The 14,718-nt window shown below is 36.5% G+C and overlaps 1 protein-coding gene across 1 annotated transcript in view; it reads left to right on the top strand.

The window, feature by feature from the left end:
- The window catches only part of DNAH12 (dynein axonemal heavy chain 12), a 235,342-nt gene that overhangs the window by 174,239 nt on the left and 46,385 nt on the right, over positions 1-14,718 (top strand). The window contains exons 47-56 of the mRNA XM_032647909.1: positions 381-514; positions 1,763-1,925; positions 2,638-2,718; positions 3,055-3,231; positions 5,456-5,587; positions 7,364-7,453; positions 8,091-8,231; positions 11,303-11,544; positions 12,552-12,699; positions 13,011-13,156. Coding sequence (XP_032503800.1) covers positions 381-514; positions 1,763-1,925; positions 2,638-2,718; positions 3,055-3,231; positions 5,456-5,587; positions 7,364-7,453; positions 8,091-8,231; positions 11,303-11,544; positions 12,552-12,699; positions 13,011-13,156 — 1,454 coding nt within the window. The remainder of the gene's footprint in view (positions 1-380; positions 515-1,762; positions 1,926-2,637; positions 2,719-3,054; positions 3,232-5,455; positions 5,588-7,363; positions 7,454-8,090; positions 8,232-11,302; positions 11,545-12,551; positions 12,700-13,010; positions 13,157-14,718) is intronic.

Here is a 14,718-nt window from a genome sequence, read left to right on the forward strand (position 1 = left end):
CTATCTAGAATAAAATTGGAGTCCTAAGGAAAGGGGGCTGATAGGTATTAGGAGAGCAACTAAGCAGCCTGTGCCATTGTCCTGCTAAATTTGGGGTGCCTACTAGATGTCCAAGTGGAAGAGTTAGGGAAGCAGTGTAGTATATCTTTGATATGTAAATTATTATCTACCTTTCCTTTATATTGCGTTATCTTTAATTTTACTGTATAAAATATTTATTAGATCTTTCATTGTGCCCTTAGTCCCCCTAATTCTGTTTTCCCTATTAAGGTTTTAATTTTCTCAACCCCAAATTCTTCTCACACAGGAAGACAATTTATATAACTGAAGTGTGACTAATCATCTTAACTTTTATTTGCTTTTCGTTTTCTTATTTTTAGCCATGGCCCGAAGACGCTCTTGAACTTGTAGCTGTGAAATTCTTAGAAACACTGGAGCTTACTGAAGTTGAACGACGAGAGATAGTTCCAATCTGCAAACACTTTCACACTTCCATTATGCATCTTTCCGAAAGGTTAATATTAATAAATTTTACAATAATGCCTTGTATTTTAAAGCATCTTTTTTTGTGAAAGCCCAAAATTTTAATAAGATTTCTATGGCTTCTAAGTCTCTCCAATCATTTAATTAGTTAAGACTTGTAAGTAATAGAAAGCTACTTGATTTAGGTTTCACAAAGAGAGGAAATTATTACAAAGATACAGGGATACCTTACAGAGTTTAAGGGAAAGAATACAGCTGTATCTTAGAAGTGACTGGAAGCAGGAGTTACAAAGCCACCACAGACCCAGAAATGCTTTTTCTCTGTTTCTCATCGGGCATCTGCTTTCTTCTTTCTCTTTACAGACTGAATTTTTTACTTCCCAGTATATATGGAGGAAACTGTGTGCCTTTCGATTCTCAATTTTACTTCTTGCAATTCCAGCTGTAGCAGAGATTGATTGGCTGTTTCCAGCTCTATATTCCCAATTTATTCCAAAATATGATTAGCCTTGTTTGTGTCCAGTGCCCAATCCTGCTCTGATCTGCTGTGGTTATGGTGGCAGGTTTCACAGAACAAACATTGCTCTTGGGGCACTGGTTGGAAGTTCTCAGACAAGGAGGGAGATGGTTGGTGGGCTGTGGATGCCTTAAAAGTATAAGTTTTACCTCTGTTCATCTCTGAGATCCTCATTTCAAAGATGCTCATAGTATATTGCCAGAGTTTTACAGCCAGCTAGCATGTTTGGCTTGGACAGTTAACACCAATCAGTGGGCTCTAGTCTACATACTTGCTGTGAAACATCATTGCATCCATTGTTTTTATGTGTATGGGTAGTAGTCTTATATTTCTGGCCAAACCCCGTTCAACCAACATGTGACACGTGTGCAAGGAATGATGACTCATTCTTCCTATGCTATCTGCAGTCCCCTTTCCTACTATACTCTTGTACAGTATCTTGGGTCTCTTAGATCCTCCTGGCATATGAAACATGTAAAAAGACCTACCTATATCTTTCTTGCTATAGTTCTCTTTTGAGACATATCTTTGTTGATTTGTGCTTTTTAACTACACCATTGCTATTTGATATTTTGTAGACAAGAAATTAGGCAATGGTTCTGTGTAAAATTCTAGGATTTTGTAAACTTCAAGTATTCAGCAGCTTCTGAATAAAATTAACCTTTATTCTTAAATGTTTGTTGTTAATGCTATGTCGAATTTACTTCGTACTTTGTAAAACCCATTACTTATAGTAAGATATGCCATCTGCCTCTCTTTTAGGTTCTTGCACACATTAGGACGACATAACTATGTTACTGCTACTTCTTACCTTGAACTTATTGCCTCATTTCGACAGCTTTTGACTAAGAGGCAACAAGCTATAATGGAAGCAAAACAGCGATATGTGAATGGACTTGACAAATTAGCTTTTGCTGAGTCTCAGGTAAATTTGAGGAGCTGCTCAAATGGTAATACATAATGGGAAATAGAAGAGCTATAATTTATTGAGAATATATTATGTGCCAGGTACTGTGTTATGTGCTTCATGTATATTCCTTCAATTATTCCTCATAACAACTCCATGAGGTAGACACTTTTATCATCCTCATTTTACAGATGAGTAAAGTAAATTTTACAGAAGTTCACTGAGTTTCCCAGACCACACAGACTCAAATACACCCAGTTTTATTCTTAATTCTTTGGCATTTGGAGAGAATATAATGTCAGGGTTGACTTTTTATTGTAATGGCTGGTTAAATATAAGATTGGGTTTTTAAGAAAATGAGTCAAGTGCTAGTAATACTTATTAGCATTATTTCAACATAGGCAACAGAGTGTTGGGGTGGTCTGGATGCACTGTATACCAGGCACATAGTATTAATAGGGATAGCCCGAGCTGCCACCTTTTTTCTACCTGATTTTCTTCCTCAACAACTGCATTCTTCCACTGCCCTGTCATACTCAAGGAAGATAAAGTCCTTTGTGAAGAAAACTGGTCACACTCTCATGGTTTTGTTTATCATGTAAAGAACTGGAAAAAAAAAGTTAAGGTTTTCTGTCCCCAATACCTTATGATACATTTAAGTTTCAATTTTCTCTGTTTGGCTTCCGTAGCTATTGTAGTTATGAAAACTAATGACAAATTGTTTACTTAGGTTGGTGAAATGAAAATAGAGCTTGTTCAGTTACAGCCCAAATTGGAGGAAGCTAAAATTGAAAATGCACATATGATGCAGGTAAAGTATCCTGAATTTTTAAAAACTGATGTCAGAGGACAATTGAAATATGTAAAATCAGCCTTGAAAATAAGCCTTAATTTTTTTGCCACTAGATCTTAGGGATGTTACCCTTTTCAATTGACTCATTGGGTTCCATGTGGTTTCTGTTGTTTTTGAAGAGAGATGGGGAGCCCATTACCAAATTAGATCATGTGTATTTACATTTCTCCTCATTTTATCCTTCAAAATGATATGTCGAGTTCCCTAATCTTCAAATGTTCTTTTGTCTCTAGGATAGAGAAAGCATTAGGATGTTTAAGGAAATGTCTTTATTTTTTTCTTTCTTTTCTTTAGATTATTGAGATAGAATCTGCACAAGTAGAAGCAAAAAGAGAGTTTGTGAAATTTGATGAAGAGATAGCCAGTGGAAAGGCTGAAGAAGCCCAAGCTCTGAAAAATGAGTGTGAAAGTGATCTAGCTGAGGCGATTCCAGCTTTGGAAGCAGCTCTGTCTGCACTGGATACACTAAAGGCAAGTGTTTGAATTAGCTTATGTTTCATCAACAAAGTAAAACTGCATACAGATACTTGGTTAATTCGGTGTAGTTCACTTTCAGTGGGTGGTATTATATTGTTTTTGTCCAGTCAAATGAAACTTGACTCTTAACAATTCCTTTTTGCTATACTGTTATCTTATATTTTTTGCTTTTCATATATTATTTATAATTTTCATTCAGGATATTCCAGTGGGAATGGAATAATCTCCAAGAGGCCACAGTGGTTCTGTACATGGACCAGGAGGCATATGTTAAATAGAATGTTGAGCTACCTTTCTGCAGCCTTCTGGACATGCATGTACAGCAAAACCTAAAGATCATTTACAATATAGATGTGGGTCACACCTGTCGGCATTACACTATGTTGTGTATGACTCTACAGGGTCTTTAGGCAAAACTAGAATAACCTCACCAAACAGACAGACCAGCTTCTGTTGACTAGGGAGGCCCAGTGTAGTATGGAAGTTCAGGATATTCAGACCCCATTCTTTACCTTTTTTCCTAATCAATGCCCTAACTCAGGGGTCCCCAGCCCCCAGGCCACAGACTGCTACTGGTCTGCAGCCTGTTAGGAACGTGGCTGCACAGCAGGAGGTGAGCGGCGGGCAGGCGAAGCTTCATCCGCCGCTCTGCGTCAGTCGCATTACCGCCTGAACCATGGCTTGCAGTATCAACTGAACCATCCCCCAGCCACCCTCCACCCGCCATCCGTGGAAAAATTGTCTTCCATGAAACCGGTCCCTGGTGCCAGAAAGTTTAGGGACCGCTACAACTTTCACATAAGATACCTGACAAGATAGTGAGCTCAACATATCAGTAATTCAGCATCTTCAGGATCAAACTCTATATCTGATTTTCAGTTATATCAGACTTGTAGTTGTAAGACTTAAGATTGTGTTAGGTCATTTATATTTAGAAACTGTCACTGTGCTGTGAACGAGGAATTTAACCAGAATTTTAATTTTAAAATTCTGAGCTTATTATTTTCTTCATGTCTGCTCTCTGTCGCATTTAAAAGCCACATTCTACCCAGTAGTCTTTCTTCATTCTCTCCTTAGATGTTTATCACAGGAGCCAATCATTTTGACAAAGTTTGTTTTTAATAGACACTCCATTCTAGACGACCATGAGCATGAATTTAGGTAACTTTTATCACTGTGTACCATGGACTTTCAGTACTGTATCCTCTGACACTCACAGGATTCTTGATGCCTTTAAACACCACCAGTTCAAGTTATCAGTATCAGGTTTCCCTTTCAGTTGTTTGTACCCTTCCTAGTATCAAATACTGTATTATAGAAAAGAGTTAGGGTTCAGTTGCAGAGAAGAGAATTGACTAGTGTTAGCAAAGATTCTTTAGGGAATTTTATAAATAAATTACAGAATTCTTGGAAGAGCTAAGTAAATAGATTCTAGGCTGAGCTGCCAGGAATGACTCACAAAGCTAGACTGAGGCACTAATCTACCAGAGGAATGATCCCTCTGAGTTGGAAGCCTGCAGAGCCTTCTTACAGAGCCATATTGCCTCCACCATAATCCATATCAGCAAAACAGATGCCTCGTACCCTGCAAGTGTCCTCACTTATTCACTCTGAATTCTAGTATCACTCAAGTGATCTGATGGTAGGACCTAACGACCTCCCACAACTCTAGCTGCATGGGGAACTAAGATAAATTTTTAGCTTTCCAGCAATTGCAAGGGAAGTCAGAAGGATACTGGAGTGGACAATAACTAATCAACTGAATCAATTGTGTCTGTCGTAATAATATATACGTTTTTAGAAAATAAGTTTGGAATTGGAACTTACCTCTTCTTTCATTTTTGGTGGGTAAAGCTAACATATAAGCAAATATAGAATTAAGTCTTTATTTAACTTAGGGTTATTAACGTGGATTCCATGTGTGGGCTTGGCATGTGACTATATAAAAATTTTGTGCATGTGCGCAAAAATATTTTCTCTGGAAGATTCTTAGCTGTCACCATATTCTCATAAGGACCTATGAGCTCTCAAACACTTGGGAACCATTGGTTTACTGTACTTAAGTTCTCTTTTGTTAATTCTTTCATAACCATGCAAAGCAAAAAACAATTAGTTTCAAATGAAAATTTATGCTTTTATTATTCTCCAACATTATTTTTGAAACTCTTATTATTTAAAAGTAGGCTATTCTGAAGCCTACTGTTTTCTTTTTATTTAGCCAGCTGACATTACAATTGTGAAGTCAATGAAGAATCCTCCATCTGGTGTTAAACTAGTTATGGCAGCTGTTTGTGTTATGAAAGATATAAAACCAGAAAAAGTTTCAGATCCTTCAGGAACTGGAGGCAAGGTAATAACTAGACACAGATTTATATCATATTCATGGATGTACAGAACACTTTACAGCAACTATTATCAAATTAAATGTCAACAGTACCCAGTTCAGGGAAGACATTGTTTTCCAGATTATATGTATCCTAGATAAAGCTAACGCAGTATAGCATCAGAAAAATGTAGTTCCAGTTGTTTCCATCTCCTTTTCTGTCTATGCAGAATTCCCCACTGTCATGGGGTGGGGTTGAATGAACAGTGAGACACCTGTGCTTTTCCAGCTAAGAGTCTCAAGAACGTGATATGGTTATATAGGTGTTTCTGAGCATTCAAAAAATTCTGCTGTTAAGCAGTACGGTGACGTTGTTAAGAGCATTTGCTCTGGAGCCAGAATGTCTATATTCAGAAATTCTGACCCTCCTAGCAATGTGACCCTGGGGACAATGCTTAACTTCTGTGGAACTCCGTAAAAAGAGGATTGTCATAGTACCTGCCTCACAAAGTTAATGCAAGGATTAGATTAGTTAATACATATAAAGCTCTTATGTATAAGGCCTTATAAACAGTAAGCTGTTTATAATAATAAATATTACACATTTATTACTAAATGTTAGTTGTTATTACAATTATTATTCAAAGGTATCTCCCTTAAAAAAGATGGTATAACATCTATCCTAAACTAAATTTATAGACTTATTTTCTTTTCAGGTTTTTACAATACCTAGGTTTGAATTCCTGAATTGGAAAATCGGGATTTTTTTTTTTTTTTGGCCATTCTATCCTTCGTTGACATAATAAAGATAAAGAAAATAAATAGGCTCTTAACAAGTTATTCTCACGCACACACAGATAGACATACACACACACACATACACCCCATCAGGCTTCTGAAATTAATAAAAAGAATGTTCAGCTACTTATTTAACACCTTTTATTAGCACAAGTACCATGTGCTTTATGTTATAACTGACAGAGCAGTGTATAATCTTTGGCTTTCTCTTCTTTATTCCACTTGGGAAGTCTAGGTAGGTGAGGAGATTTTCTATAAGAAAAATATTTGCTACCTGTTTTAGTCCATTTGGGCTACTATAACAAGTTACCATAGATAGGGGTGGCTTATAAACAACAAAAATTTATTTCTCACACTTCTGGAGGCTGGGAAGTCCAAAATCAAGACTACAGTAGATTCAGTGTCTGGTGAGGGTTCACTTCCCGGTTTATAGACTACCATCTCTTTGTTGTGTCCTCACATAGTGGATGGGTGAGGGACCTCTCTGAGGTCTATTTCTCAGACCAAAGACCACCTCCCAAAGACCCCACCTCCAAATACTATTACACTGGGGAGTAGGCTTCAGCATACGAATTTGGGGAAAGGCCACAAACTTTCAGTCTATGGCACTACCTTTCTGGTTTGAAAGTCAAGATTAATGGAAAATAAAAGTTGAAATTAAAAAAATATATTTTCTTATATGAAAATTGTGATGGTGTTTATACCAGCTGCTTTTCTTAAGTTTTCTAAAGAGAAATAAACATATCTTTTGCCTTCTAATATTTAATTTTTAATAATAAAGTCAATATATAAGTTCATATACATATTTTAAATATTTGATATACTTAACATGTTCTCAGGGAGAGAAGTCTCTTTATTTCATTTCCAAGGAGATGTAGGTTTATATTTTGAAAGTACAGTGTATAGTTTCTCTGGATTAATATATCTTAAACCTCAAGAAGAAAAGTTTTATATCAAGCATATTTAATTGCACATCTAATAAGTTTCCATAAATTTTATTTATAGATATTAGATTACTGGGGACCTAGCAAAAAACTTCTGGGAGATATGAATTTCCTAAGAGATTTGAGAGAATATGACAAAGACAACATTCCGGTGAGTTTCATTGGATTTTTTCTACAAATGTAATTTTACCAAGATGTATAAAATCTTTAACATTTTGCAATATTATATAAAACATAAGAAGATAGTCTGTCTTTAGAATTAAGATAATAAATAAATATTATATTTTTTAATTACTATTATGAATTCTCATAATACATAAAACCTCTCCTCTTTCAGACCATCAAAAGTCATGGAATAAATTACTGTTTTAGTGTATTATTGACATGAAAGAGTTCTCCAAGTGTCTTATAATGGTTTATTTCTTAATAAATTAGATATACAAATTTGTGAAGTAAAAAAGTATAGTTGTTTTTCATCCAAACTTCTATTTATTTATGTTTAATTGTTCTTCCTTATTTCCATATGTTTTCCCAAACTACACAAGTCTTTTAATTTTTTTGGAAGAAATACCTTGTTTCACTATCTGTAATAAGTTTGCATATTTTGCTCACAAATATGACTGCTACAATTATGCTTATTTTAAAAATATCTCAAAGTACTCACTTTGGTTTTTAAAGGCAACATAACTTTTTTATATACTTTTTTTTTTTACTGTGTATGATTAATTTTTCATCTATGGTTGCGTGATATATGTTGAAATCTTAAGATCTAAATCTTTGTTTTATAGGTGACTGTTATGCAGAAGATTCGTGGTGAATACTTAACAAACCCTGAATTTGATCCCCCTAAGGTTGCTAAAGCTTCCTCTGCAGCTGAGGGTCTTTGTAAGTGGATCATGGCTATGGAGGTGTATGACAGAGTTGCAAAGGTATTTTGAGGATCAGCGCATCATTTTGTGTTGAAATATTCCCATAAGTTAAAATCTATGCCGATATTTACTAGTTAAGAAGTTTCTAAAAGTGATACCACAAAGAATTTGTCCTGCTGCAGCATAATCATCAGGCATTAACTGAGTATCTAGTACATGAAGAGAATACTTATGTGTGACATAACCTGGGACTAGTGTAAGTGAGAGCAGGGATGATCATTGGAGTTGGCCAGACTGACCTATAGCTACAGGGACCTGGGGCAAAAGAGAATTAAGTTTTATGAGGGGACTGCAGAAGCAAAGAAAAATCCAAAACACCAAGGGCAAAGTGGCAGATTAAAATCTTGATGCAAAGGTCAGAAGTAAGAAATTCCAGTAGGGTTAAGAGGCGGAGCGTGGAATCAAGCCATGGCATGCAGTGATAGGGAGTCTTTTTTAGAGTACCCACTGAGGCCAAATTCCTGGGAGAGCAGAGAATGGTTAAGAGCATTTTGTAAATTTGACTAGCAAAGGACCAAGGAAACACTGGCCTTGTCCTCAGGAGCTTGCAGAATTCTACCAAGGGGAGCAGGAAATATAAATAAAAATACTCATGGGGCTTCCCTGGTGGCGCAGTGGTTGAGAGTCTGCCTGGTGATGTGGGGGACATGGGTTCGTGCCCTGGTCTGGGAGGATTCTGCGTGCCGCGGGGCGGCTGGGCCCGTGAGCCATGGCCGCTGAGCCTGCGCGTCTGGAGCCTGTGCTCCGCAACGGGAGAGGCCGCAGCAGTGAGAGGCCCGCGTACCAAAAAATAAAAAAAAAATTAAAAAAAAAAAAAAAAAAAAATACTCATGGAAATACATGATAGCATGTGTTTAGAACAACCTCAGAGTATAGGATGAGTGATCAGGCTGTAATGATTGAGAAGATATTCTTAATAAGGTATATGTACCTGTAGAGAGGTACAGACTGTGACTGTAAATTTCAAGGAAGTAGACCTTTATACACCTGTTAAAGAAATAAAATTAATTTTTTAAAATAAATTTACTTTATTTTTATTTATTTTTGGCTGTGTTGGGTCTTCATTGCTGCACGCAGGCTCTCTGTAGTTGCGGCGAGTGGGGGCTACTCTTCGTTGTGGTGCGCAGGCTTCTCACTGCGGTGGCTTCTCTTGTTGTGGCACACGGGCTCAGTAGGTGTGGCTCATGGGCTCTAGAGTGCAAGCTCAGCAGTTGTGGCACACAGGCTTAGTTGCTCTGCAGCATATGGTATCTTCCTGGACCAGGGCTCGAACCCGTGTCCCCTGCATTGGCAGGCAGATTCTTAACCACGGCGCCACCAGGGAAGCCCTAAAATTAATTTTAATGGATGTTCTTCCATTTGAACATCTTGTCCCTCCCCACAGTAATCTCAGCAGGTCGGCAAGCTCTCAACTCAGCTAATTTACACATGTGGAATCTTCTGGATCCTTTCTATAAAGCTGAGAATCTAAGGTATTCAGGTTCTTTTCTGACTTTCCACTCTACACCTCCACACTGCTATTTTAATTCTGATGCACCTGTCTCATGTTGTTATGGAGGGGTTGAAGGGAGATATCCAGCAAGGTCTTCTCCAAAGTAGAAAGTGGAGCTTCCTAATTCAATATCTGATCCTTTGGTGTGTGTGTGTGTGTGTGTGTGTGTGTGTGTGTGTGTGTGTGTGTGCTCTGGGTCTTGGTTGCTGTGTGCAGGCTTTCTCTAATTGCAGTGAGCGGGGGCTACTATTCGTTGCAGTGCACAGGCTTCTCATTGCAGTGGCTTCTCTTGTTGCGGTGCAGGGGCTCTAGGCACACAGGCTTCAGTAGTTGTGGCACGCGGGCTCAGTAGTTGTGGTTCCTGAGCTCTAGAGCGCAGACTCTAGTTGTGGCGCACGGGCTTAGTTGCTCTGTGGCATTTGGGATCTTTCCAGACCAGGGCTCAAACCTGTGTCCCCTACATTGGCAAGAGGATTTTTTTTTTTTTTTTTTTTTGCGGTACACAGGCCTCTCACTGTTGTGGCCTCTCCCGTTGCGGAGCACAGGCTCCAGATGCGCAGGCTCAGCGGCCATGGCTCACGGGCCTAGCCGCTCCGCGGCATGTGGGATCTTCCCGGTCTGGGGCACGAACCCGTGTCCCCTGCATCGGCAGGCAGACTCTCAACCACTGCGCCACCAGGGGAGCCTGGCAGGAGGATTCTTAACCACTGCGCCACCAGGGGAGCCCCAATATCTGATTCTTTGCCTCACTCTTCCTCTTACCCTTTAGCTCATTCACGGCAATGTACCAGAAGACTTAGATCTCCCTTCTTTCAAATGGACATATACTCTCTTTGGTCATCTTGTAAATTCCTTCTACTGGTGGCTTATAGTACACTCTGATCAAGTTGACCAAACCCCATTCTTGATATATTGATACTAATGAGCATAATAAAATAAGAAATTTAGAAAATTCTTTTTCTCTCAACAAAGTGTCACTTTTCAAGATTTGTTGAGGAAAATTCAGTTTTGGTAGTGAAGATGAACAACGAGACTTTATTTCTCTTTGTATTACTGCTACTGTCTTAATCCCCTCAAGGCAAATGTAAGTCTCAGATGACTGGGAAGACACTGAGAATTTCCAAGCTGACTTGGAAATGCCAAAAAAAAAAAAAGCACTTTCGTGTATTTTTAAGCATTTGTTAACGCCTGTTACATGTTTTTCTATTTTTTTTTGCAGCAGTTGAATGGCAACTCCTCATTATTTTGAGATATTTTGCTATTTATTATGCTATTCTTGCTACATACTATGACATTTTATTAGTCCAGAATAACTTGCCTATTTTATAGATAACTGTTTGCTAGTCCAGAATGATTTTATATATTTTATAAGACATAGAAATATATTTTACTTTATCTGCCTATAAAAATATGATATAAGATTTAAGGCATTTAAAATTTGTATAATTTATTGTTATAAGTGATAAATGTATTTATAATCATAAATAAACATTTAAAATTCATAATATCTATAAAGGATTATGTCGATTGTCAGTTTTATATAGTACACATTATAGCTGTATATATTGTTCCCAAACAGGTAGTGGCTCCTAAGAAAGCCCGCTTAACAGAAGCTCAGAAGTCCTTAGCTGAGACAATGGAGCTTTTGAATCAGAAGAGAGCAGAACTAGCAGAAGTAGAACATCATCTGGAAAATTTACAAGCAACATTTCTTGAGAAAACTGAGGAAAAGGCTCGTTTAGAAGACCAGGTGGAACTCTGTGCTAAGAAACTTGAAAGAGCCTCAAAACTAATTGGAGGACTAGGTGGAGAAAAATCAAGGTCAGATCTCTACTCCTTTTAACAATATTTTAAAATGTCGGGCTTGAATATGTGACTTTCTTTGGGTATTTATTATGATTACTGAGTTTTAAATGGCTGGTTGAGATTGTGGGACTTTCTATAAAGCACCTGGCTAAGCTCCTCCTAACAGAATATCAATGTCAAGGATGGTGTTTGCAACTTGCTTTCAAATGTTAAAAGAGAGAGAGAGAGAGAAAGAAGCAAATAAAACAAATGATAATTTTTAAGTGGTGAGTATGTGGGTGATCATTGTGCAATTCTTTCCAATTTTATGTATGTTAAAATTTTTCATAATAAAATGTTTGGGAGGGAGTATTGGATATATGGTTCATTTTGTTAAATTTATTTCAGATAACTGACTTGATATAACAAAGCCAGTTAGCTTCATTTTAATCTATTTATCTGTACTGGCCAGCCAACTATCATAGTTATTAACTATATTTGTTGAATGAATAGCATGATAAAGTTACATACTTTTGACAATACTTTGTAAGGTAGATTGGATGGTTTTGTAATGCACTTTTTATTGTAAAGGTTTCATTAAATGCAAAAAAATATCAACCTTAGCATTAGTATGTCAGCTGCTATACAACTTAAATGTAATTTTTGGTAATGAATGGCAAATGTTCCTATGTTTTTCAGGAACAAATAGCAGGACCACTAGACCAAACCATCCTGATTAAAATTATTAGACAAAATGCTGGTGGTTTTTTTGTTTTGTTTTGCTTATTCTGAAAGAACAAGTCCTGTAAGAAATGCCCAATATTCTAATAATCAAAGGTAGATTATCATTTGTATAACATAGATATATATTCTAGCATGTTAGAGCTAGAAGGGACCCAACCTCCTTGCTTATAGATAAGCAAGTGCCCAACATTTCTTGGCATTTTGTTATAGAGTTTGGACTAGAAGCCCTTAGCCCTTTCAATTACTATCATAGATCATTCTCTATGATGAGGCTATTTTGCCTTTGATTAATCTCCCAGATGGTCTCAAGCTGCAGATGACCTTCAGATAGTATATGAAAATTTGACTGGTGATGTCTTAGTATCCGCAGGAGTAATAGCCTACCTTGGTGCTTTCACTGCTGGCTTTCGACAAACATGTACAGAAGATTGGAGCATGTTGTGCAAGGTAATGGTTTTATATTTCATAAGTTTCTTTATGTAGAACACTTAAAGTATGTGTTGGGGTATCTGGGGGGAAAAGATGATAATAAAAACAGAGAAGGGGAGAAATGACTGAAAATATGGGGTTTTTCTTTTTTTCTTCTTGTTTGATCAGTAAAATACTTCCATAGTCCAACTTTCCTTTCAGTTTTCTTTTTATTCTTTAGAATTATTAAACAATATCTAATAACAATTAAATCAGTATTTTAATGTTAACAATATTTCAATCAACAAGACAAGAGAAAACATCAAAAGAAATTTGTTTATTTCTTACAGCAGAAAAAAATCCCATGTTCAGAGGAGTTCTCATTGAGTAAGACCCTGGGTGATCCAGTAAAAATTAGAGCTTGGAATATTGCTGGATTGCCTACAGATACTTTCTCCATAGACAATGGAGTGATTGTTAATAACTCCAGGCGTTGGTAAGGAACATAAAGTATTTACTTTTCAATTATTTTATTTTAAGGTTTTCAAATATAGAGAAAAGTTGAAAGGATTTTAAAGTGCCTGTATAGCTACTACTTCCTAGATCCTACAATTAACATTTTATTATTCTTATCTATCCCTCTATCCATCCATCAACTCATCCTTTTTCATGTATTTCAACATATGTTGCAGACATGGATCTACTTCCTTCCAAATACTTCAGCATGCATATCATTAACTAAAGTTCAATATTTGTTTTTTTTTTCTTTTGAGGTAAAATTTACATACAATGAAATACACAAAACTTAAAACTATACCATTCAATGAGTTCTAACAAAAGTATGCACTTGTGCAACCCAAACCTCTGTCAAGGTATAAAACATTCTCTTTTGTCCCTTCCCAGTAAATCCCCACCCTCATCCCATAGGAGATTATTATTCTGATTATTTTCCATCACAGGTTAGTTTTGCCTATTCTAGAACTTCATATAAATGGAATCATACTGTATGTAGTCTTTTGTATAAGGCTTTTTCCACACAGCATAATCTTACTAATTTTTGTGCTGAGTAGTATTCCATTACATGACTATATAACTTTATGCATTTTCCTGTTGACGGACACTTGGGCCGTTGGCAGGTTTTGGCTATTCAATGTATTTATTTTAACTAGGTATTTCTACCCATTTTCCTGATACTATAACAATAATTTATGCAATTTCATGTATATTTTTCAACACTATCACTGATAGTGTGATAACTATATGAGTTTTCCAAATGGTTTTTATTGTTATCCTTTTATTTATATCACTTTCAAAAACTTGGGAAATTGCTCTCATCTGAGAAATAGTTTCTTATAAATGGTTATTTAGTCATGTCATCTAATTTAAGTCTTTTCTTGGGATCTTATGTCAAACATACTATGATAGATACTATTAAGTTCTTATATTCATGAGGTACTTTGTAAGTGCCTTATATCCTCACAAATTCCTGTGAGTTAGTTCTTATTATTCCATTTTACAGATGAGACGACTGAGGCCCACAGTGATTTACTAATTTGAAATGTAGTGAGATAACTGAGCTAATAAATGGTGGAGTAAGAATTTGAACCCATGCAATTTAACTTCCAAATCCTTGTTCTTATTTATTATGTTAAGTGAAATGTGGAATAGGGTATCCCATTTGCTACCTTTATAACTGTAATGGAAATTTCAGTCTTCTTTTGGGATATAAGATACATTAAAGATACAAGGGAATCTTACATTCTAAAAGGTTGAGGTATTGTTTATTATATTCTTTGGAAAACTTACTAGATACTTCAAGACGTCTAAGTCTCCTTTATATTGATAGTATCATTTTACTGAAATACTGATGTATGTGTTTTGAGTGCTTATCCACTCAAAATTTTACTTGAGAGTGAACATCCTTAGGTTGAAACGTCTAGGCAATTAGTAAAATTTATTACAATCTGAGGAAGTGTAATTAGCTATTCCAGAAAATGTGTTCTCTTGTAAAGCAGGGCAAGTTCTATTTAACAGAATATTTGACCCTGAGTATTCTGT

This window comes from Phocoena sinus, chromosome 11 (genome assembly GCF_008692025.1).
Source record: "Phocoena sinus isolate mPhoSin1 chromosome 11, mPhoSin1.pri, whole genome shotgun sequence".
Classification (NCBI taxonomy): Eukaryota; Metazoa; Chordata; class Mammalia; order Artiodactyla; family Phocoenidae; genus Phocoena; species Phocoena sinus.